The 21,752-nt window shown below is 40.5% G+C and overlaps 1 protein-coding gene across 1 annotated transcript; it reads left to right on the top strand.

Annotated features, from left to right (window-relative positions):
• The first annotated feature begins 210 nt into the window (after positions 1–210).
• Positions 211–20,601, top strand: SRP68 (signal recognition particle 68). Its single transcript, XM_007072542.3, has 16 exons — positions 211–458; positions 3,835–3,901; positions 4,640–4,753; positions 5,807–6,002; positions 7,267–7,349; positions 7,657–7,766; positions 8,162–8,244; positions 8,520–8,660; positions 15,045–15,143; positions 15,476–15,540; positions 16,010–16,169; positions 16,852–16,946; positions 17,283–17,412; positions 17,998–18,073; positions 19,041–19,093; positions 19,729–20,601. The coding sequence occupies exons 1-16, from the start codon at positions 251–253 to the stop codon at positions 19,954–19,956; spliced, it is 1,908 nt and encodes a 635-aa protein (XP_007072604.3). The 5' UTR covers positions 211–250; the 3' UTR covers positions 19,957–20,601.
• Positions 20,602–21,752: the final 1,151 nt, after the last annotated feature.

Raw genomic sequence — 21,752 nt, 5'->3', positions numbered from 1 at the left:
GGGTGGGGGGCAGCGTGCGTGAGCCCCACCCAGGGCAGGGTGGGGGCGTGACGGGAGGGGCGGATCCTGCAGGGGAGTGGGGAGGAGGGGCTGCCGGCCCCAACTCGAGTGACGACAGCAGCCCTTCCCCCGCCCGCGGGCCGGGCCCAGCTCTCACAACGAGGCCGGAAAGGGCTCAAATAGCAGCTTGGAGCCCGCCCCCAGCTCCCCAGCCTGCCGGGTCCTCCTCTTTCCCAGCTCTCCCCGCGCCATGGCCTCCACGCGCAGCTCTACTCTCCCGGCCCATGATGCTGCGCGGCGGCGGCGCAAGATGGCGGCGGAGCGGCAGGTGGCCGGCGGTGGCGGGGGCCGCCGCGGGGGAGGCGGCGGCGGCGGGGCAGGCCCGGAGGAGAACAAGGAGAATGAGAAGCCCGCGGGGCCGAAGGCGGGGAGCCTCGGGGACAGCCTGGGCCTGGAGAGTATCCTGCCGGGCCGGCCGGGCGGAGGGGCCGCGAGTGAGGACGTGTCAGTCAGGCCGGGCGGCGGGGAAGCCCAGAAAACACCCCCTCCCCCATACACGCGCGCGCTCTGTAAAACGGAGATTTTTTTACAGAGCCGGGTGGATTCCCAGCGTGGCTCCGTGCTCCCTGCCAATGTGTCCACAGGCAGCCCAGCTGTATCTGCCTTGGGTGTTCGCTTTGCACTGTTAACAGACGAGGGTGGGGTATTCGGGAGAGGGGAGAAACAAAAGCGTGGCGGCATGTAGTCATGTGGCTTTGGAAAAAATGCTGGGGAAAGGGACCGGGAAAGCAGCTTTTCTCTCTTTTTCACGTTCCCTCCACACTGATTATTATAAGGGGCAGCTTTCTGTGTTGTAATTAAGTTACATTAACTAGTCAGTTTGGAAAGAGCGGAGACTGGACTTGGCAGGTGGGAAGGGAAGAGTTTCAATTGTACACTATAATGGAAGCATGTTTATGGCTTTATGCATATATAGCCATCCTGTCCAGAGTCTGAAGCTGCCTGCTACGCAAAGACAAATTGGATCGTATTCAGAATACTAGACCTCAGGTTTGAAGTAATTCGTTTGCGTATTTACTGGTATTTCTTGGTACTCTAAGGCTCTCATTCCTGTTTTGATGGGCCCTTGTGCTGGGCATTGCTGAGCTGTCATTCAGTTGTATATTCTTTCATCCGAAATAGAAGTATTTTTGAGATGAGGTGAGGAGTAGTGTGAGATTTGTTATGGGTTAGAACATGGAGAAACAAATGGGAGGTGTCAGGCACTGGCTGGTATTGCTGGGATGTTTTAATAATATAAATTGGTATAGTAGCATTAAAAAAAACACTGGATGACACTGGGTTAGGCTTCTGGTAACATCACCCTGCTTCTGCAGAAAACGGGATGTAAGCTTTTCATCTTTGATGTCAACTATGATTTTATCCTCTTGACACCACCCTTGCAGCCAGTGTAACAAATATCACTAACCCTCAAAAATGGAAAATTCCAGTCTAGATTTTATTTGCTTGGAGTATGGGTATGTGGCATATGAATTTTACTCAATACTAATGTTTGGTTTCTCCAAGAGAACTTGTTATCATGGATAAAATAGGTGAGTGACAGGAACATTAGCAATTACAGTTTTTATCATCCTAGTGTGATAGGTATGTTTTGTGTAGCATGTAACTTCCACAAAAAGCTATGGAGAGCAGAGGATCTTTCCTGGCAGTTATAACTATAATGGAGTTAAGAATCAGAATTGGTAGTTTTAAATAAAGTATTGTATATGGGAGTATCATTATTGTTCTCAGGGGAAAGTAAAGTATTCGGTTTCTCTGAATTTGTAAACAAAATAGCACTTTAACAATTTTTTAAAAATACATAGTAATCCACATAAAGTCCCTTTTATCCACATTTGTATTTTTTATCACACTGTGCAGAGAGCACAAGATGCTTCTAAAATATAGAAAAGCTAGGAATTACTTTGGCTAAGTGAAGCCTCATACATATTGCCATGTGTCAACCTGAAGACTAACCAGAAGCTTGGGATACTGTCCAATCACTGTGAAGGGATCTGTGAGGTAGTTTTTTATAAAGTTGATTTACCTGTTGGTACTTTAATTAAAGCTGTAGGCTTTTTCTTGTGAGACGTTTTAGTGTGAAACTGGCTTAGCTGCACAGCTGTTGCGAAACTGAGTTGTATCTTGCAGTAGGAAGGAATGCAAATTGAAATGAGGACACAAGTCATAATTTAACTTCTGGCTATAGTGATATAATTTAGCATTTGTAGATAAAGTGGCAGCCCCAGTGTCACATCAGTGGTGGTAGGCATGCCCAAATCAACAAAATTGTAAGTAAAAGAGCTCTTATGAATATAGTATAATAATGAATATATTTATATAACTAAACAATCTAAAATTAAAAGAAAATTCAAGGTAAATACTTAGAATTAGGAAAAATTAGAAGAAAAAAGTAATTTGTTGTAAAGCTTCCCCATGCTCCAAAATGAAGACTCCTTTGTTCTATAAATATTAACTAGTGGTGTAATTTTAATAGTTAAGTAGTTCAAGCACTGTATTTTAGGTGTACTTTAAAAGCAGCATCTTTATCTTAAAGTACCTCTGAATGAAAGGGACTTCAATTTTAATTATTTTCTTCCATAACTACTATAATTGGTATTAGTTTTGACAAGATTAGTAGTGCTGATAGGTGCTGTAGGAAATGTAATGTAGGGTTTATATGTAAAGATTGCGGAGATTGATTCTTAAATATAAGTGAGGCACTCTCTGTCCAAAAACACTTCTCTTGAGCTAGATGTTTTCTGCATGTGTCTTTCCCCCAAAATAAAAACACTGATTATCATTTAAATGAATTGAATGAGTAAAATCCATGAGGGTCACCAAAATGTACAGTGCATGTTTCTTTTGTGTAGTATTCATTAATTGAAAGCTTTTTGAGAGTGAAGCAAACACAGGACACTCCAGTAAATCAGTCCATGTTTATGCTAAAGATCGTAATCTTGTCTGGAAACCATTACATGAAAAAAAGAATTGGTATGTAAATGCTGTTACATTGTTCTCCCACAAAACATTTATGGAAGTAATATTAATTTTAATTGTTTTTTAAATTTGCTTTACTAGTTTTCTTTTAACCAATTTTTAGTGCAAAATTAAACCTTAAATTATTCCTACCATCCTTTTTACAGGAATATGTATACTTAGGATATGGTTCACTTGGTGAAGACTGCTTTAGGAAATCACAATGTAGCAATTACAATACATTCAGTAAACTGCCTGTAACACCCTTTTCAGGAGAGATCAAACAATAAAACTCAGCAATGATTCTAAAATTAAAATTTTGCTGGCATAGCTGTGTCAGATCTGGTTTGTTTTTTTTTTTTTTTTTTTTGGCCACATAGCTATACCAACAAAACCGTAGGGTAGACATTGTTATACCAGCATAAATGCTTTTGCTGATATAGCTCATTTCACTCACTGTATTGGAATACTGACAAACACTATTGTGTTGGTATAATTGCATCTACAGTAAAAGGGTTTTGCTGGTATAACTGTACTGGCAGACCTAAGTGTAGACCTGGCCTTAATTTGTATCCATAGGATTCTGAAAAATAAAATATGGTGGTGAGAGAATTTTTGCAGACCAATCAGCTCTTGCATTTCTTGTTGAAAGGTTTCACTAATTCCTCTCTTGTGCACCGGACCAATATCTGTTTTAATGTTTGTGTGTGAGAAAAAATCCTGTAGAGTTCTGTCTTCTCCCATTGGTCTTGGTATGCCATTCTATCCTAAACTAAACTCTGTACAATCATAAATGTTCCTTAATGTGAATTCCAGTCCTTCAGATTATTAAGGAATCCCAACAGCAGCATGGTTTACGGCACGGAGATTTCCAGAGATACAGGTTAGTATGTTAGCAAATAACAGCAAGGCATTTTATATGTAATAGGCAATATACTTACCTTGATTAGTGTAAATCACCATGCCAAGTCAATTTTAGCTCCGAGCATGTTTATGTGCCAGTTTGCTGCCATAGGCAGCAAAAGATGATTACTTTGAAAACCAGTCGCCAAATAAAGAGCCATTGGTAGGGGCCTTACTGTAAATGGATGTCCCCGTTTGTAAATGAAATTAATGCTCTTTGACTAATCAGATTATTAGAATACTGGGGTTAATTGGTTGCTTGGTTTTTGTTCCCTCATATTTTCGTTAATGAGCTCACTAATACCTTGTTAATAGCCACTGAACTTGTCTTAAACTGATTTTTTGTGTGTGCGTGTCTGTGTGTACATTACCTCTTCTAAGAAATCATTTGGAACGCAGAGAGCATCACTCTTTTAGTTAGTCCAAATCAGTGGCCATGACATGTCTGTTTACATATTGCTTTATTGCTACATTTTTCTTGTCTTTTTTAACCATCTGCCATATCTCAGGTTTAATGCTCCTGTTACATTTCTTAAACTTGGCTCTGTATTGTATTGTTTAGAAACGTTCACTCCCAAAAACTTATGTATTGTCATACCAGGTACATTTTGTCCAGCATTTTCTGATTATTTAATATAGGTTGGCAATGGAAGAGGGATACATAGGAGCCAAGTCACATTCTTTGAAAGGACTGATTTTATTTTGTGGTTATTTGCAGGGGTTATTGCTCCCGCAGGCTAAGACGACTCCGAAAAACTCTTAGCTTCAAGATGGGAAATAGACACAAGTTCACAGGGAAGAAAGTAACTGAGGAGATTCTCTCTGACAACAGGTATTCGGCATGGGGAGAATCTGGTGTTGGGTAGCAGTGCATTAGTGAATCACTCCTGGAGGTAATTTATCTTCACATAGGTCACAAATGAAAACAGTTTGGGTGTTCTCCTAGTTCACAGTTCTAAACCACTTACTTTTGTGGAGAGTTTTTAATTTTTTAAGAGTTTTAAAACCTAAAATAAAGACCCAAGTTCAGACTAGAATATGGGGAACTGGGGCATTGATAGTGTAGTGTGATGGGAAAACATAATTCCTGCCCTCACTGCCTGGCCCTAGCTACTGCTGTTGATGCTGGTTTCTTGAGCAGTAAAGTTCAAATATTTTTAGGGGAAGTGCTTTGTCAGCACTTCTTTAGAATAGCCATCTGAATATAGACAACTAAAGTGCTGTTACCAGCACGAATGAGATTGGGGACATGATCCATTATCTTTGAACAGGAACACTTGTTTGCAGTTTGTACTTGTGCCTTCAAAATTCACCAGAATGTCTTTTCTGGTAGAACTGGAGGGTCGCCAGAGCTTTGGGCTCATTTCCCAGCTGCTAGAAACAGTTGATTGTCTGCTTTCTCATCTTTTTTTTCCTCTTTGGGGGGGATGAAAATATGGATTTTTAGCCCATGGGGTTTCTTTCCACCTGGTTTGTGTTAATGTTCTAAAATGCATCTGGTTGTTGAAAATTATTTTTAATTATGTACCCGGAAAAGCAATAAGAGACTATTCTACTTTTAGTCGTCTTCCACAGGAATTTGTGATGCTGCAAAACGGAGACTTAATATCAAATTTTCTTTCACAGCTTTAGAATTTCTGAAGACATCTTTCATTAGTTACATCTCAGTAACAAGCAGCCACACAATAAATAAGATAAACAACAAAATGGGGCCTTGTTTACTTGCTCATGGTTACCTTTAGAAATATAGGCAAAGGCACCGGTGCTTGCGCAAACAAAGCTTTAATTCATAAGGTTTTCTCATTGAGTGATAAAAAGGAACAAAAAAAAAATTATTGGAAAATTGACTCATTTTATTTATAGCCTTCCTGTGTCTGTCCTATAGGTACTTGCTGTTGATACTGATGGATGCAGAGAGAGCCTGGAGCTACGCGATGCAGCTTAAGCAGGAAGCCAACACAGAACCCCGCAAGCGATTTCATTTGCTTTCTCGCCTGCGCAAAGCCGTGAAACACGCTGAGGAGCTGGAGCGCCTATGTGAAAGCAATCGGGTGGATGCCAAGACTAAGCTGGAAGCTCAGGTTACTTGTAACATTCAGTTTTGTTTTATAGCAGAGGCAAAGAAAGGATAAACTAACCTTTTGTTTCTAGTTGAACAAAGGGTCCTTCTTTGTAAACTGACACTAAATTGCCTGCTCTGACTTCAAATTAAGAATGTCCAGGATGATTTTAGTTTACCGGTTATTGAGCTCTACTGTGTGTATAGTTAGACTTGCTAACTAATCCAATCAGTTGGTTGAGCAGTAGCACTAGAAGCTTTACAGTAATGCCTTGAGATCTCAATCGGAATCAGGGTCCAACTGTACATGTGCTGTATAAACACATTAAGCAATGGCCCTTGCCTCAGTTTAATTTAAATTAAGATTAAACAAAGATTTTTTTTTTAATGGGAGGAATAAGGGGAGAGGATGAGGGTACAGCACTCCTTACTCACTTCAGAAAAGAAAGCTGTGCTGTCGTTTTGCTGAGTGCAGCATTCTGAAAACTCATAGGATTGAGCAACGTTTCTTACCAGATGTAAGCTACCAATTTTTTCAGAGTCCTAAAATATATAGTAGAACCTGAGTTACGAACACCAGAATTACAAACTGACCAGTCAGCCCCACACCTCATTTGGAACTGAAGTATCCAGTCAAGAAGCAGCAGAGATAAAACACAGCAAGTCCAGTAAAGTACTGTGGTCAACATAAACCATTAGAAAAAGGAAAGCAGCATTTTTCTTCTGCATAGTAAAGTTTCAAAGCTATATTAAGTCAATGTTCAGTTGTAAACTTTTGAAAGAACAACCTGAACGTTTTGTTCAGAGTTATGAACAACCTCTATTCCCAAGGGGTTCGTAACTCTGAGATTCTACTGTATATCTGGATCACAAGTAATGTGACTGCCTACTGGCCAGTGGAGACAGGAAACAATCATCGCTTTGTGATACTAGCCTCCTATGAAGGGAGCTCTAATAGCTGCTCAGGTGTGATTAAACCTGCCATTTTGTAGCTTTTGTGGGCCTTTGCTGGGCTACAGAAGTATCTTCTGACAACAGCAGTGTGTGAGTAGTGATTGCAAGATAGACCAACTGGCTTGTCTTCATCTCACATCAGGAATTTGTAACTCTCAGTGAAAAAGTGATGCTGTTAACTTGTGCCATGTAAGTGTAAAATCAAAACTGTTTTTCATAGATAACATTGCTTGAATTAGGATTTTTTTTTGTAGTAGCATCAGTGTTAACGGACACACAGAATGGAACTATGCTCACAACAATTAACTTGTCCACTTGTGTTCTGTCTGCAGGCGTACATGGCTTACCTCACAGGAATGCTGCACTTTGAACACCAGGAGTGGAAAGCGGCTATGGAGGCTTTCAACAAATGCAAGTGAGTTTCTCTTCCTTACCATCTTTGTCAACTTGAACTTACTTAATACAATTTGATACAAGAGTAGATAAGTCTAGGTGAGCTGCTTGTTAACCCTAATTGTTTAGTTTCTGCCAGAGTTCTGAAAGCTCTTTGATTGCCGTTGTGCTAACCAGTAGCATGATGATAGAGAGCTGAGCTGTGGTGTTGAAACAGCTTCCCTCAGAGTAATGGTTTAGTGTTCAGCAACCATCCTTTCCCTTAGCAAAGGCTTAATATCCTATTAAAAACAAATGCTACAGTGTAGGTTTTCACTTTCCTGCTGCAGGACGATATATGAAAAACTGGCCAGTGCTTTCACAGAGGAACAGGCTGTGCTATATAATCAGCGCGTGGAGGAGATTTCACCCAACATTCGCTATTGTGCCTATAATATTGGTAAGTAAAGTAGGGGACCAAATACTTAAAGTAAGGATTGCTTGCGAGGCCAGGGTTATTGGAATGTTTATCTTAAACTTGTTGACACATGGGAATGAGTCCATACATAATGCTCTGAGCAAACCCTCCAGACTCATCCATGTGACTGACAAGGCCCTTCAGTTCTGCACCTGATTATCAAAGTGGAATTTATATTGAGTTGTGCAACACTATGGTTTTATGTAGTGTGAATAAATACGTATTCTGGGCAAAATTCATACAAAGTAACTTTTTCCTTCTTCCCAACGTTACCTAAGCGCTAGTTTGTGTTCTAGAGGCCCGGGTCCAAATCCTGTCTTTGTGACAAATGAAAATGAGTTGGATCTCAGACTCAATCTGTCAATTCTCTCTCTCAGGTGACCAGTCTGCTATCAGTGAGTTAATGCAGATGAGACTGAGATCTGGTGGCACAGAGGGTCTTCTTGCTGAAAAATTAGAGGTAATTTACTGCATGCTCCAAAATTTGGAACACATGGTGACCAGCTCACCGTTTTGGCTTTGCTTTTTAAGTTAAATATCCATGCATTGTACAACCAACAGACAGAGGAACAATGTTACTGTATAGGGAGCAAGGTCATATCCTGCAGAAAGTAATGGAACCCTGAAATATACTCCAATCTTTAATTTAAAGTAAATGTGAGGATTATTAATCAAGTATTCAAAAGTTGTGTTCATTTAAATTGTCAGTCATTTACCTCTGTCTGCACTTTTCAGTCACTGATCACCCAGACTCGAGCAAAGCAGGCAGCTACCATGAGTGAGGTGGAATGGAGGGGAAGAACTGTCCCAGTGAAGATAGACAAAGTGAGGATCTTTTTATTGGGGCTGGCAGATAATGAAGCGGCCATTGCTCAGGTAACTAAGAGATCACTTCCAGGTATTCTATGCCAGTGTTCTAATATCTTCTGCTTCTCTAACCTATATGCTGCTGATTGACCTGGACAGACTATCTTATTTGTGTATTGTTGCTGTATGCTGATGTGTTCTACCCCAGAAATAGCTGTATTTAAATGGTGAGTGTAGTAATCTCTGAACATATTTTGTAAATCTCTTTGGGATCTTCAGATGAAAGATGCTGTATACATGAAAATTGATTAGCTACCATTTCCAAAAAAACCCTGGTTCTTTAAATATCACCTGTGCTGGCCATTAGACAGAAGCAAAAGGGCCATGTAACTAGCCCTTTCCATGGAGAAAACAAGTACCGTGCTGTATTGGGGAGCAGATCTGGGAGTTGTGGCATGCTGTTGACTTACATGAACACTATAAAGGAATGGAGGAAAAGATTCCTGATAAATAGCAGGGGCCAAATTCATCCCTGGTGTTACACCGGGGATAAATTTAGCCCCAGATATTTTAGAACTGCCCAATTATCAGAAAACACTTGCAGTCAGAGTAATTCTGTTTGGTTGTGCACAACGAAGACGAGATATTTTTCTTTCCCTGATTATTAGATTTCTCAGGGAAGGGGTTCAGAAATAATGCTCCTGCCTTCCATTGGCTACAGGTCTTGAGCTGCTGCTGTTTGAAGCAGCAGTCTATCTTTAGCAGTCACTGCTGCTTGTTTCTTGGCCTGCTCCTGACTACATCAGAAGTTGGGAAGGCTTTCTCTACAAGCAGGAAGAAAAGTTTAGTGGAGTGGGCACACAGCTCAAATTTGAGTTTTTAAAAAAGACAAAGATCTGATTTAATTCTCTCTAACCTTTATTTTTTACAGAATGGAGACAGTGGGTGGAGGTAGAAAATCATAGCTGTGCTTTAAAGGAAACCTAAGAAATGGAATTTGATTGTGCAGCCTCTAGAAGTTTATTTGTATTGATTTCACCTGAAACTTTTATTTTTATGCAAGCATATTGATTTTTGAATAAGTAGTACTTAAGTTCAAGTTATGGGTTAAATCGATCGTCTCAAAATAGAATTCCCTGCAAGTAATATTGTAGTATGACCAGTAGGTGGTGGTACAGCTTTGCTTTTGTGTTCATCAACTTTATGTCACTTTCTTTTGATAAATGCAGGTTAACCGTTGTTAGGGAGTCTTTCGATTAGCTACCCCCTGCTCTTCGGGTGACCTGTTCCTTATGATGGTGACAGAATGGAATGCTGAATTTGATTCCATCTTGTTCTTTAAATAGTTATTGAAAACTTCTAATGGGCTTCCGGAGGACAATGGTATGACACCAGATTTGACTATCCTTGTTGCTATAGATACAGAGAGGAGTGGTCTCCAGAATTTCATATTGGACTCAGCCAAGAGGGGCTAGTGTCTGAGATTCTTCAGTTGTCCTGTTTGTACAGTAGAACCTCAGTTACGAACACCAGAGTTACGAACATATTAGTCAACCACGCACCTCATTTGGAACCAGAAGTACACAATCAGGCAGCAGCAGAGACCCAAAAAAGCAAATACAGTACTGTACTGTTAAATGTAAATTACTAAAAAATTAAAGGGAAAGTTTAAAAAAAAGACAAGGTAAAGGAACTGTGCTTGTTTTGTTTAAATTAAGATGGTTAAAAGCAGCATTTTTCTTCTGCATAGTAAAGTTTCAAAGCTGTATTAAGTCAATGTTCAGTTTTAAACTTTTGAAAGAACAACCATAACGTTTTGTTTGGAGTTGCAAACTCTGACCAACCTCCATTCCTGGAGTGTTTGTAATTGAGTTTCTACGGTATTGTGGCAGTACCTAAAAGTCCATGCCCCATTGTATCTAGAGACTGCTAAGCTGGGCAGTGCTTGCATTTAACTCCTTTGCTTAAGGTAAAGACTAGATTTTCCTTCAGCTGCATTTGACCAGAAGTGAACATAAACCTATTATACCTTAGTCTTGTGAGTAAAATAAATGCAGAATCTTGGAGTGTGTACTTTTTAGCTGCTTTGTGTTAATTTGGGAAGCAGAGAAAAAATGTTAAAATATGAACTCCAATAGCCAGTTTCATTCAAATTTGACCCGGGTGTTTCTCACTTGTGAGAATTCCCCTGTATAGAGACTAGATGCCATGACTTGAAGGCACATAGCTAACCCATAGCCATGTTGAATTGAAGAGAGTGTAGAGTTTGTAAGTGCTGTAACAATTAGTTCTGTCGCTGTACTTCTTTGTAAGGATTCTGTGATCATCTCTATAGTAGAAGGAGAGCACTGCGTAAATGTGTGGAAGGAAAATAACTTTCAGGGACAGTCCATTATGGATAGAGTGAAAAGGACAAACTAAGATTGGGCATTTCTAAACTTTCAGAACTAGAGCTTTGTCAAGTCAGTTTCAAGCAATTTAGTTCTGTCCCTCATCAAAAACTTGCGCCCGCCCAATGCCAATGTTTGTGTTCATTCTCTCTTGCTCGCTCGCACACATGCGTGCTCCCTTTCCCTCCCTCTCCCCCAAAGGAAAGTATTTATCTTGCTGTACCCTGCTTGTCTTTGTCTGCGCTTGATATTGATATGTGTGTTTTCCTTTCTTTGTGTCCACTGAAGTTGAAATGCTCCTGTGGGTGGAGTTAAGAATGCAGTCAGATGTGTCTTATGTTTCTGGTTATTCACAGCAATTAGTCCTGCCTTAATAATCTTGTTTAAAAAAAAAAAGTTTAAATAAAAGGGTTAAAAATGTTTACAGTCTGCAGGCCTACAGTTTTATAAAGGGGGGAAATAACAAATTCTTGAATGGGTTTGTTAAACCTAATAATTTGGACAGTCTTTGTTGGGAGGATAAACGGTCTGAAAAGCAGTTGAGTTTTATATTTACTGGGTATGTGCAACAGGACTTCTGTCCCAGAGCAAAAAAAGGTAACAAGCTGCATTGGGATAATGCTATTATTTTTAGACCCTTTCAAAACTCTACGCTTCATTGCAGTTTGAATTCAGGGGAAATTAGATTGCTGCAGCAGACTCGAATAATCCGTTTACACAGTGGTGTATTACATGGAATACAGGGCAACAATTTCTTTTTTCCCCAAAGGAATTCTACCCTTTCTAAACCCAAGTGGGCCTTTTGTGAATTCATTTGCAGGCAGTTTTCCTTCCTTTATCAGAGTGGCCTTGCATTTATTTTAAATGATCTTTCACTACTATTTTAAATAGTCATCTAGTTGAAAATGAAGTGAGTTTCTCAGTGGATTGTTCAATTGGTAGCACAATGTGTCAGTCCATTAGGTGAAGATCAGGATCCTCCTGCTTGGATGTTTCAAAAGAGTGTGTATTCTCACTTTTCTTCTCTTCTGAGTGTTTTAGGCACAGCACTGGGAGGCAAGAACTCCTGAGGTCTAACCATGATTCTGACAGACTTCTTGTATGGTGTTGAGGAAATGAACTTTTCTGCCTTGGTTTTACATATTAGTGCAATGCGAGCTTTGTAGTTTTAAAGGTGCTTTAATTGAAGTGCTATTAAAGGATTAGCATTATGGAAGGAAAATGAACTGGATACCTGATTTTAGAAATTCTTACTGCTGTAGTAGAAGTGAGATCAGAATAACAAAACAAATTGAAACTTGCACTCCCATCTAGGGTTCCTAAGACATGATGCATTATCTCAAGTTTCTTGCTACGGGCAGGAATGATTTCTATTAGTGTCCTGAACTGCACTAAGCACAATAAGTGAATAAGGCTAGATCCCATCTATGTTTCCATGGTAATGAATGCAGTATTTTAGCGCACTGACTTCCAAGTTGTTGCTTTATTAACTTGATCCAGGAGCGATGGCATAGGGTAGGCAAGGAAGTGTAAAATACCTTGCTGCTTCTCTGGTTAGTAGCAAGGTGCACCTCTGTTCATCATGTGTGACCAAATCATGTAACCCATAGGTGGATGCCCTGTCTTTGATAGACCTGACAACCTGGGGTTTCCTTATTTGGTTTTTAGATTAGTGTTTAGTTTTCGATCTTTAAGTTACATAAGAGCATATCATTCTTACCAGGTCAGCCTCCTCTCATGTCTGTTTTCAGCATTGTTGATTTTTTTCAGCTAGTTTAGCTTAGCCTTTGATGTCAGGAAGCCCAAGTTATCACCAAAGAGGCTAAAAATGTATCTGGATTGGATCACACATAGTCTGCAAGAGAGGATAGTTTAACAAGGCCAACTGAAAGTGAAATTCCTATCTCCTATCACTCTTACAAATGCAAAGAAATTGAGCTCTCCAAGTGTCATGGATTAACACTACTGTAGCTTTGGTCAGGGAAGGGCAGGCAAACAATAGGGAGCGCTCTGGAATGCTGTCTCTAAATTCTGTGTATTTTTTGATAACAGGAGCCAAGCTTATTTCTCATCTTCTCCCCCCTTGTTTCTTTAATTACCCCTGCTCAAATTTTTCTGTACTGTAAGATAGCTTGTCTATTATTTACTGACCATATCTATTTCAACTGTACGTGCTGTGGAAATGCTCTGGCACTATTCAAAGGGTCGCTTTTGAACCTAGCATTTCTTGTCTGTCCAGAAAGTGCAGAAATATCAGATGACACATTCTTTCAGTAGTTGACCTGTTATGAGAAGAAACATTGCCATTTGTGTGGATGTTTGTAATGAACCAAATGAAATAGAAGGGTTGAGTTTTGAAAATGTGCATTAAACAGTTGTCCACCACTTCCTGCTCTGACCTACTGGAAATCAGGCTGCTGATAAAATGTAGTTCTAAAAGATTGTAACGCAGAAACGATTTCAATTAGAGGATTAATACTAACCTAGCACATCTTCATTTGAGCATAAGCTTTCGTGAGCTACGGCTCACTTCATCGGATGCTCACAAAAGCTTATGCTCAAATAAATTTGTTCGTCTCTAAGGTGCCACAAGTCCTCCTGTTCTTCTTGGGGATACAGACTAACACGGCTGCTACTCTGAAACCTGGCACATCTTGTGACATTGGGGGTTATTTCTATGGGGAAAAAGGAAAAACAGGCCTGGGACTGTGACTGTGTTTACTGTAATGTTTTCTGGTTCATTGTGCTTATGAAAAGAAATTACGTAAGCATTTTGAAGGTACTGGTGAGTTGAGGATTATTAATGGGGACATGGAGACTTTCACCTCTAGGTCACTAGTTTGTATCTTAGTAGCAGAGGGACTATAGATTGACTGGGACATGGAAAATTAACTTAAACTCATATCTAGAAGTGATTTCATTATGTCAAAGTTGAGACTGACAAGACACTGAACTTGAGTTGCCTCTTTTAAAGAGACTTGAGTCTCCTAGGCTGTCATACTGGATCAGCACTCATCTTTCATGCCTTGGGGAAGATTAGCAGTATTTTCACATAAATAGCCTTTCAAACCAAAATTCCAATTTACTTTGCAGCTTTTTCTTAAACAGTTAATGTAGTAAATATTGAGATGTTAAATATGCATTGCAAATGTTGGAGTGTTGTCTAATGCAATTCTCGTGCTCCTGGGTCAGACAAGGGAAATGGAGTAAGACAGTTAATGTTAAATGTAGGGGAACAGGGAGGTTGGCTTGTTTCTTGGCCTGGCAAGCAGTGGGATTGCTGGTGGGCGCCATCCATCTATGAAGGAGTGAGTGCCTGGAGTCCCTTCAAGTTTGTTTAAGGAACAGCTATGACAGATTCTGATGGGTGGTGGTTGTGATGTAACTCATCAAAAATGTCAATGTGTAAATGGCAGCAGAGGGGAAATCAGGCTGTCGACATTTACTCTGCTGAATTTTTACTCCATCATACGTGATTATATATCATCCTCTTTGCATTTTCTTCTGGTGTTCTCAAGTAACAGTATCAATAGGGAGAGAACTCCAGTCTTCAGTATGGACATGCATTCTAGCTCTGCAACCCATTGTGCTACTGATCAGAAATCTGCCAAAATTTCATTCCTCCTTTCAAAGTGTGTAGAATTAATATAGTTTGTAAACGTGAAAACTGGTTTGCACTGTACTGCCTAGAAGGAATTCTTACAAAAACACCTTCCATGCTAGACAACAGTGAAACTTTCAGGCCGTGTAAATGCATCTCTCCTTTTCCTGGAATCTATCTATACCAGCATTGGGGAAACAACGCCTCAAGTTCATCAAACGTGCAGACATGAGTTTTTGCTCTGTAGTACAGTTTTGCTGTTTAGCAACGGTTTGAGCACGTACAATTACATGATCCAGCTACACATTGTGGTCAACATTTTAAAAGCAATAACCTGGCAGAAGTTTGAAAAGACTTAATAAAGGAAGATTAACCAACTCTTCCACAGTACCAGCCTCACTAATAGGAAAATGTGTGTTTTTTGAGAAATACTTATTTTTGTCTCTTTTCTGTTGTATTTAGGCAGAAGGAGAGGAAACAAAGGAACGTCTGTTTGAGTCTTTACTCAGCGAGTGTCGAGATGCCATACAGGCTGTTCGCGAAGAGCTGAAACCAGACCAGGTAAGCACCAAACATATTACTGTTTCCAAAGATAGAGGTGTATAGCATTTCATCTCCTAGCGTCTCTTGTGAAGTTAAACCCACATCTACCATGGCCATAGTTACTTTTGGATCCATCAATAACAAGGTGTGCTGCAGAGTAATTCATCTGTGGCCAAAGTTCCTCTTCATAATTGCACTCTGCCTGGACATCTTCTCCAACATCATCCAATGCGTATTTTATGTATGAGATAATTCAGTTTCCAGATGTCCTTCAAAATTTGGGTTTTCTTATCCTTTTTCTCCAGTTACCAGTTTAAGTAAATCACACACCTTTGTTCCAATTTCTGCAGAAGCAACGGGAACATTCTCTGGAAGTGGATTCTGGGAAAGTGTCCAATATCCAATACCTTCATAGGTAAGAGTGTTTGCATGCTTAGGGCAGTGTTGCATTCCCATGTAGATTTTGAGAATCTCATCTTAATCCTTTGTCTTGGGCCACCTCAGTCTTAAATCACCTAGACCTAGTGGATCAAGTAGAATCTGGTTTTCCCTCATTCGTTTCCCAATGTCCCGTTTTCATGCCTTCCCCTTCCCTCCCTGCCCCAGAACTTGGTCTACCTGGAAATTGGTACACCAGACCCTCGCTAGAATGCGGGATTTGGGATCCATGCCAAGTCCCGTGTTCTAGCAGGGACCACGTTACAATGAAAATTAATGACTGTTACTAAATTTGGGATCCGCGACCGCATTCTGTCGGAATTCGCATTATATAGACGCACATTCTAGCAAGGGTTCAGTGTGGCTAGTGGTGGAAACTCTATCCAAGAACAGCTGTGAATGACTTCTGACAGAATTTCACAGCTTGTGTAAATGATACTTTCTAGTTACCTGACATACATCAAGCTGTCAACAGCCATCAAGCGCAATGAGAGCATGGCAAAAGCTTTGCAGAAGACACTGCTGCAGGAGCAACAGTCAGAGGATGATGGCAAGCGTACAGCACGGCCTCAGGACCTGATTCGCCTGTATGACATCATCTTGCAGGTAATGCCAGGGCAGAAAAATCTGACTTTCCGGTGTCTCACTGAGACTTTTTAAAAATGTAGGGTGCCAAAAGGACGAACCAGGAAGAGGAAGCTATAGTCTGAATTAATGTGATTGGCTGAAAAGGTTCAGTTAAAAGTCCATGGTACCCAGAAACCGCTTAGGAATATTTTAAAAAGTGTATTAAATGTAATCTCAAAATGCTGATTTGACTAAAGTCTTTTGAATCTCATTCCCTAATGCAGAAGTTCCCAAGTGTCCATGTATCACCATGATGCTGTCTCATTTCCAACTGCTAAATTAAATTGACAGCTAAAAGTAACATTAGAAACTTCCCTAATACTATTTCTTTTAAGCAGTTACCATAGTTACCACATGCATGTTCCATTGTTTAGTGGGAAGGGAGATGTTGCATAAAAGAAACTAACAATGTGGTTCTTACTATGAAAGTTTGAGCCCACTGTCCTAATGCATATTTGTGTCAGTAAGCCTTAAACTCTGCCCTTAGGGTGAATCTACACAAGTTTAATTGAATGATGTTCTCAGGTTAATATATCAATAACTAGAAAACATCATTTGCCTAGGCTCTGACTCAGTAAAAGGGCAGCTTTCTTCTTTCACATGCCAGACAAGAGCATTCATTTGCGTTTGCTGCATTCCAATTTTTCTATGCTTCGTACAGAATCTGGTGGAACTGCCACAACTTCCTGGCCTGGAAGAAGATAAGAACTTCCAGAAGGAGATAGGACTGAAGACACTGGTGTATAAGGCTTATAGGTAACCATTTGGAGGGAATAGCAAGGCTGTTTTGTTAGCTGGCAGTAAGCAATAGAATTCTCTAGAGCTAACCGGGCATGAACTCTGGGAAGTCACATAATTAACATTCCAGTGCAACTGCACAGGACTGGATGGGGGAAAGGGTGGGAGACTCTATCTCAGAGTGAAATAAGTGGGACTGCACGTGCAAGCTGAGGAAGAACAGCCTGACCCAGATGTATAGCTCAATATTGGCGCAACCTGTTTAAAACGATATACTTTTAGATATTCAAGAAATATGCTCAAGGCAAAGCAATTAGTCATTGTAAGGGTTAACTTTGTTCCTCATCCTGCCAGGTGTTTCTTCATTGCCCAGTCGTATGTACTGGTGAAAAAGTGGAGTGAAGCCCTTGTTTTGTATGACAGAGTCCTGAAGTATGCCAGTGAAGTCCAGGCCCAGGCTGGTGCTTATAAGAACAGCTTGAAGGTATGAACCAAACTCTTCCACACTTGAGAGTTCAGTTAACTACCAATAACTAAATAGTAGGCCACTATATTTCAAATTTTAAATGGTGGGAAGAATATTGCCTTGAGCTCTGTAACACCTTGTGCTTGCTACAGGCTTTATGATGAAGTATGCTAGTGCAGGCATGGCTCCCTCTGTCCTGCCCTGTATGATTGGAGGGGGAAGCAAAGGAAACCTAGATTTTTTGCAACAAAAGTATCCAATAACTATCAATGACTATTATTAGATACGTAAAGATAGGAATATAGCTGCTGCTTATACAGCTTATCACCAGAGTAACAAGATGCCTACCTATGTAGCTATCCAAAAAAGATTGAGATACTTTTATGTCCACGTGTCTGGATTTCACTTGAAATAAGGTTTATGTGGTACCAAAAGGGCTATTATATATGTTCATCTCTACTCTGAGAATTGATTGGCACTGCTGTAAAGTTCCTAGTTTTGTCAGAGTTGGAGTCTAAATTTTAAACATTTCTGTCCCAATTCTTGTTAAAACTTTGCTTTATATAATTATTTGAGTCTCAGGGGTATTCTTTAATGATCTAGGAGTTGCCTGATGTCCAGGAGCTGATCAATCAAGTGAATGCAGAGAAATACTCCCTGCAGGCAGCTGCTATATTAGGTGAGTTATGCAATCCTGCAGAAGAACTGGCTTCCCTCAAATTCAATCACTTACACATACTGCAGCCACTTAGGCTTTTTCATCTGTAAATGCTACAATACTAAAGTTTGCTTCCCACATGTTTTTCTCGATCTATAGTGTGTCCTGAAAGCTGTTCCTTTCCAATTCCAGCCTCTTCTAGATGCTCTGTGTGGTACCTCTGGGGCTGCCACTGGCAGACTAGAGCCTTCCCAGTTTATTCTGTAATCAGAGGTTTGAAAGATCTTCTGAAGGACTCCTATTCATTTTACCATCCTGCAAAGAGCACTGTTACGAGCACTTCTTAAGTGCCACCAAAGATAAACAGCATCCAGTGTATGGCACCTTCATAGTAGTAGGGTGTGCGTTGAATTTCCTGACTCATCTATTACTTCTCACTGGCTCTGGCTTAACAAGCAGATACTAGGAGGTTCAGTGAAAGAGGAAAGAGCTCTAATTTTATTTTGACACAGTTGTACTGAGTCATCATTCAGTGTCAACTGAATTGGGGAATTTGTGACCTATACCAGCCTGTACTCATCTCTGGCAGACAAGAACTGCTAAATCTGCCTTGCCTGCAGATAGAAAAACCAGGGAAGTATAGATCTGAGGTGGTTGTTGTTTTTTTCCCCCTCCCTAACGTTGTGGACTTGCCACATACCTTGGGGCTTTTTGCCCTCAGCGACTTTCCATATAGCTACCACAGTGCCATGCCTCTGTTGGGACTGGGAGATCCTTTCTGTGCCACTTTAGAAACAGGAAAGGTGGGGTGCTTGTAAACATGACCTCTTTTGACTTACAAATTAAGCAAGTTCTCTGCTAGAATATCCAGTGTTCCATATGCTGAAAAGCATGAGCCCAAAGGTGACTTCTGGACACATCTTATGCGTTTTGACACTAATAGTCTATCTGTCTGCATATTCATATGGCACTTCTGTGAATCTTTCAGATGCAAATGACACCCATGAGACTGAGTCTCCCTCCCAGGTCAAGGATGGCAAGGTGAGTCATGGCTTTGCACACTGGGGTGAAAAGGAGGCAATTTCATTAGCACTAGTTTTTTTCTGCAAGAGGATAATTTTCTAGTAATTGGGAAAAGTAAAGCTTAATTTTAACCTAAGAGTAATCCATGTGTCTATTTTGACAATTTCTATTTTAAATTGTAACTAACCTAAGATGCACACACTTAAGTAAGACCAGTGTGTTCAAAATGGGTTGTGTAATATGGTCGGTTTTGAGTACAGAATAGTCTAAGCTGATTGTTTTCCCTCTCCCCACGAGCACTAAATGGGTGTGTATATGTGGGAGGGAGAGAGGGTTTCTTGTCACCTCAAGGTAGCTAACTGCAGGACTTCAGCTGGTTTGGGTACGGGAAACTGAGGCTGCCACTACATCTTATCTGGAGTCTCCATTTTTGGGTTTACACTGCTGTGCCGAGGGCATGGGAAAGCTGCCTTTAGTCTGCCATACTTTTCTTAGTTAGCTGTGGTGGTGATGAATGAGTACCAGAATGCAGCCAGTCCAGCTGGCTCAATGCCACTGCTCATCCTGCGTGTCTAGATGCTGCTGCTTGGCCATCGGGCCAGCTATGATAGGTCATCAGCTTCTTTAATATTGGTGTCTGGATCTCTTTTCAGCTACTCTCTGAACGGTTTGAGACATTCTGCCTGGATCCCTCTCTTGTCAGCAAACAAGCCAGTCTGGTGCATTTCCCTCCTGGGTTCCAGCCAGTCCCATGCAAACCCTTGTTCTTTGACCTGGCCCTCAACCATGTTGCTTTCCCACCTCTGGAGGACAAGGTGGAGCAGAAAGCGAAGAGTGGTCTCACAGGATATATCAAGGGCATCTTTGGATTCAGAAGTTAACTCGTGGCCTTCAAAGGAGGTCTTATTCTGTTGTGGGAAAGTTCCAACAGGGTCCAGAACATAAATATCTGCGTCTGAAACCAATAAGGGGAGACTCTTACCATCTTCCCTGTGTTGTGTATGTGCCTGTGCACTTGCGTTCTTTCCCAGTGTATTAGAGGAAAACAGTCTACCCCAGGACCATGTGTACTATATAAATGTCTGATAACATCTGGAGCAGAGAAATTCCATTGTCCTCTGAAAAGTTGGAGTTTGCTTTTTGACCAGTGCCCCATTAAGGGTCAATACATACAATCGACCAGGCATAGGCATATCTTGATGTTCATCGATGGTTGATGTTATAATTTGATTCTCTGATCAGAACATTCTTTGGGGGTGGGAGGAGGAGGGCAGGAGAAGGCAGGTGTTGAGGAACCAGAATTCACAAAAGGGTCTGCCTAAGCAAAGCGTATGAAACACTAGCTAGGGAGACTGGATTCCTGCTAGTGTGCCACCTACCACACCCTGACTTAAAAATATATATAGTTATGTAAAGAGAAATCTGTCTTTATTTTTAAAAAATGTTGCATTCAGAAACGAGAGCTGAAACTCTTGTGCTAAGAGCAGGGGTGGTAAATACTTTAATAAATGTTAATGATTACCTAATCTGTGGTGGAGTCTTGTCTGAATTTACACATTGCAGCATCTGTGTCATCCGTCCTCATTGGGACATCTGGGTAAATGCCTAACTACAGTATAGAACCCATTCCAGAAAGGCTGTTCTTGGGAACTTAGTTGCTCATGGGTGGTTTTAAAAGGAGCTGCTCTCAGTCTTCATGGAAAACTGAAAGTCTGTTTATCCTACATGCTCGTTTCCTTTCTTCTCACTTAAGCAGGCTTGCCTGAAAATAAGATGATCTTTGTCTGGAGTTGATCTCCTGCTTATTTCTCATCTTCAGTCTTCTGACTTTGCTATTGCATTTGATTGTTATGGAAATAATTTAAGATGAGGAATAAGTAACAGGAGCCCAGTGGATTTTTAAGCAACAAGATCCTCTCTTGTACTAGGCTACGTTTTTGTAAGATTGCCCAGATGCTATGGTGATGGATGCTTTTGAAATGCAGGTAATTTCATATCGCTGTCTTTAATTTAAAAAAAAAAAAAGGCAGAACTGTTCCTAAATAAAATTTGGAACTTTTCCATAAGCCATGTTTGGGTCTTCACTGAAGTTTACTGTAGTTGGATGCTGAGATGTAGCAGTTTGATAGCCTACAAGTTGTCTTGGTTTTCATACTGCCTCTCGCTGCTGCATTGTTTCAGCATGAGGGCTTGGAAGTCCAGAGGCTGGCAACAAGAAAAACTGGTTTATGCAGATCTGGATTGTGCAGTGTTGGAAATATTCCATTAAAGATGCTTCTCTTCATGAGATTGGAGAGCAATATGGAATTAATATAAGATTTTCCAATTGTTTTTAAACCTAATGTAGACTTGGTATTCCAAGTTGATCTGATTCATTAATTCTTAAAGTACAAGGCAATTTCTTGCAGGAGGATTCCTATGCCTAGAGGTCAAGGGAGTGGTGGGAGGGAAAAGGAAATTGACCCTATTCTCTGTATATTTTACAACGTGAAAATCAAGTGGGTTTCCTGATATTCTGAATCTTCATTTAGTATGTACCTGGGAGGGGGATTTTATAGAAGAAAACAAACTTAAGCTGAAGAAAAGCTGGATGTTAAAGAATATTTTTTAATTGATCAAATGATGAAATTTCAAAAACAGTTGTGGTCCTAGAACACTGATTTCTGTCAGTTCTCCA

Source organism: Chelonia mydas, chromosome 14, assembly GCF_015237465.2.
Source record: "Chelonia mydas isolate rCheMyd1 chromosome 14, rCheMyd1.pri.v2, whole genome shotgun sequence".
Classification (NCBI taxonomy): Eukaryota; Metazoa; Chordata; order Testudines; family Cheloniidae; genus Chelonia; species Chelonia mydas.
Note: the sequence above shows the minus strand (reverse complement) of the source record. Positions and strands in the feature narration are given on the sequence as shown.

Excerpts from the sequence above, each read along its gene's own strand:
- SRP68 (XM_007072542.3), top strand. The coding sequence starts at position 251 with ATGGCCTCCACGCGCAGCTCTACTCTCCCGGCCCATGATGCTGCGCGG. Across the intron at positions 6,003-7,266 it reads AGACTAAGCTGGAAGCTCAG|GCGTACATGGCTTACCTCAC; the intron begins GTTACTTGTAAC and ends TTCTGTCTGCAG. Across the intron at positions 17,413-17,997 it reads CTTATAAGAACAGCTTGAAG|GAGTTGCCTGATGTCCAGGA; the intron begins GTATGAACCAAA and ends TTAATGATCTAG.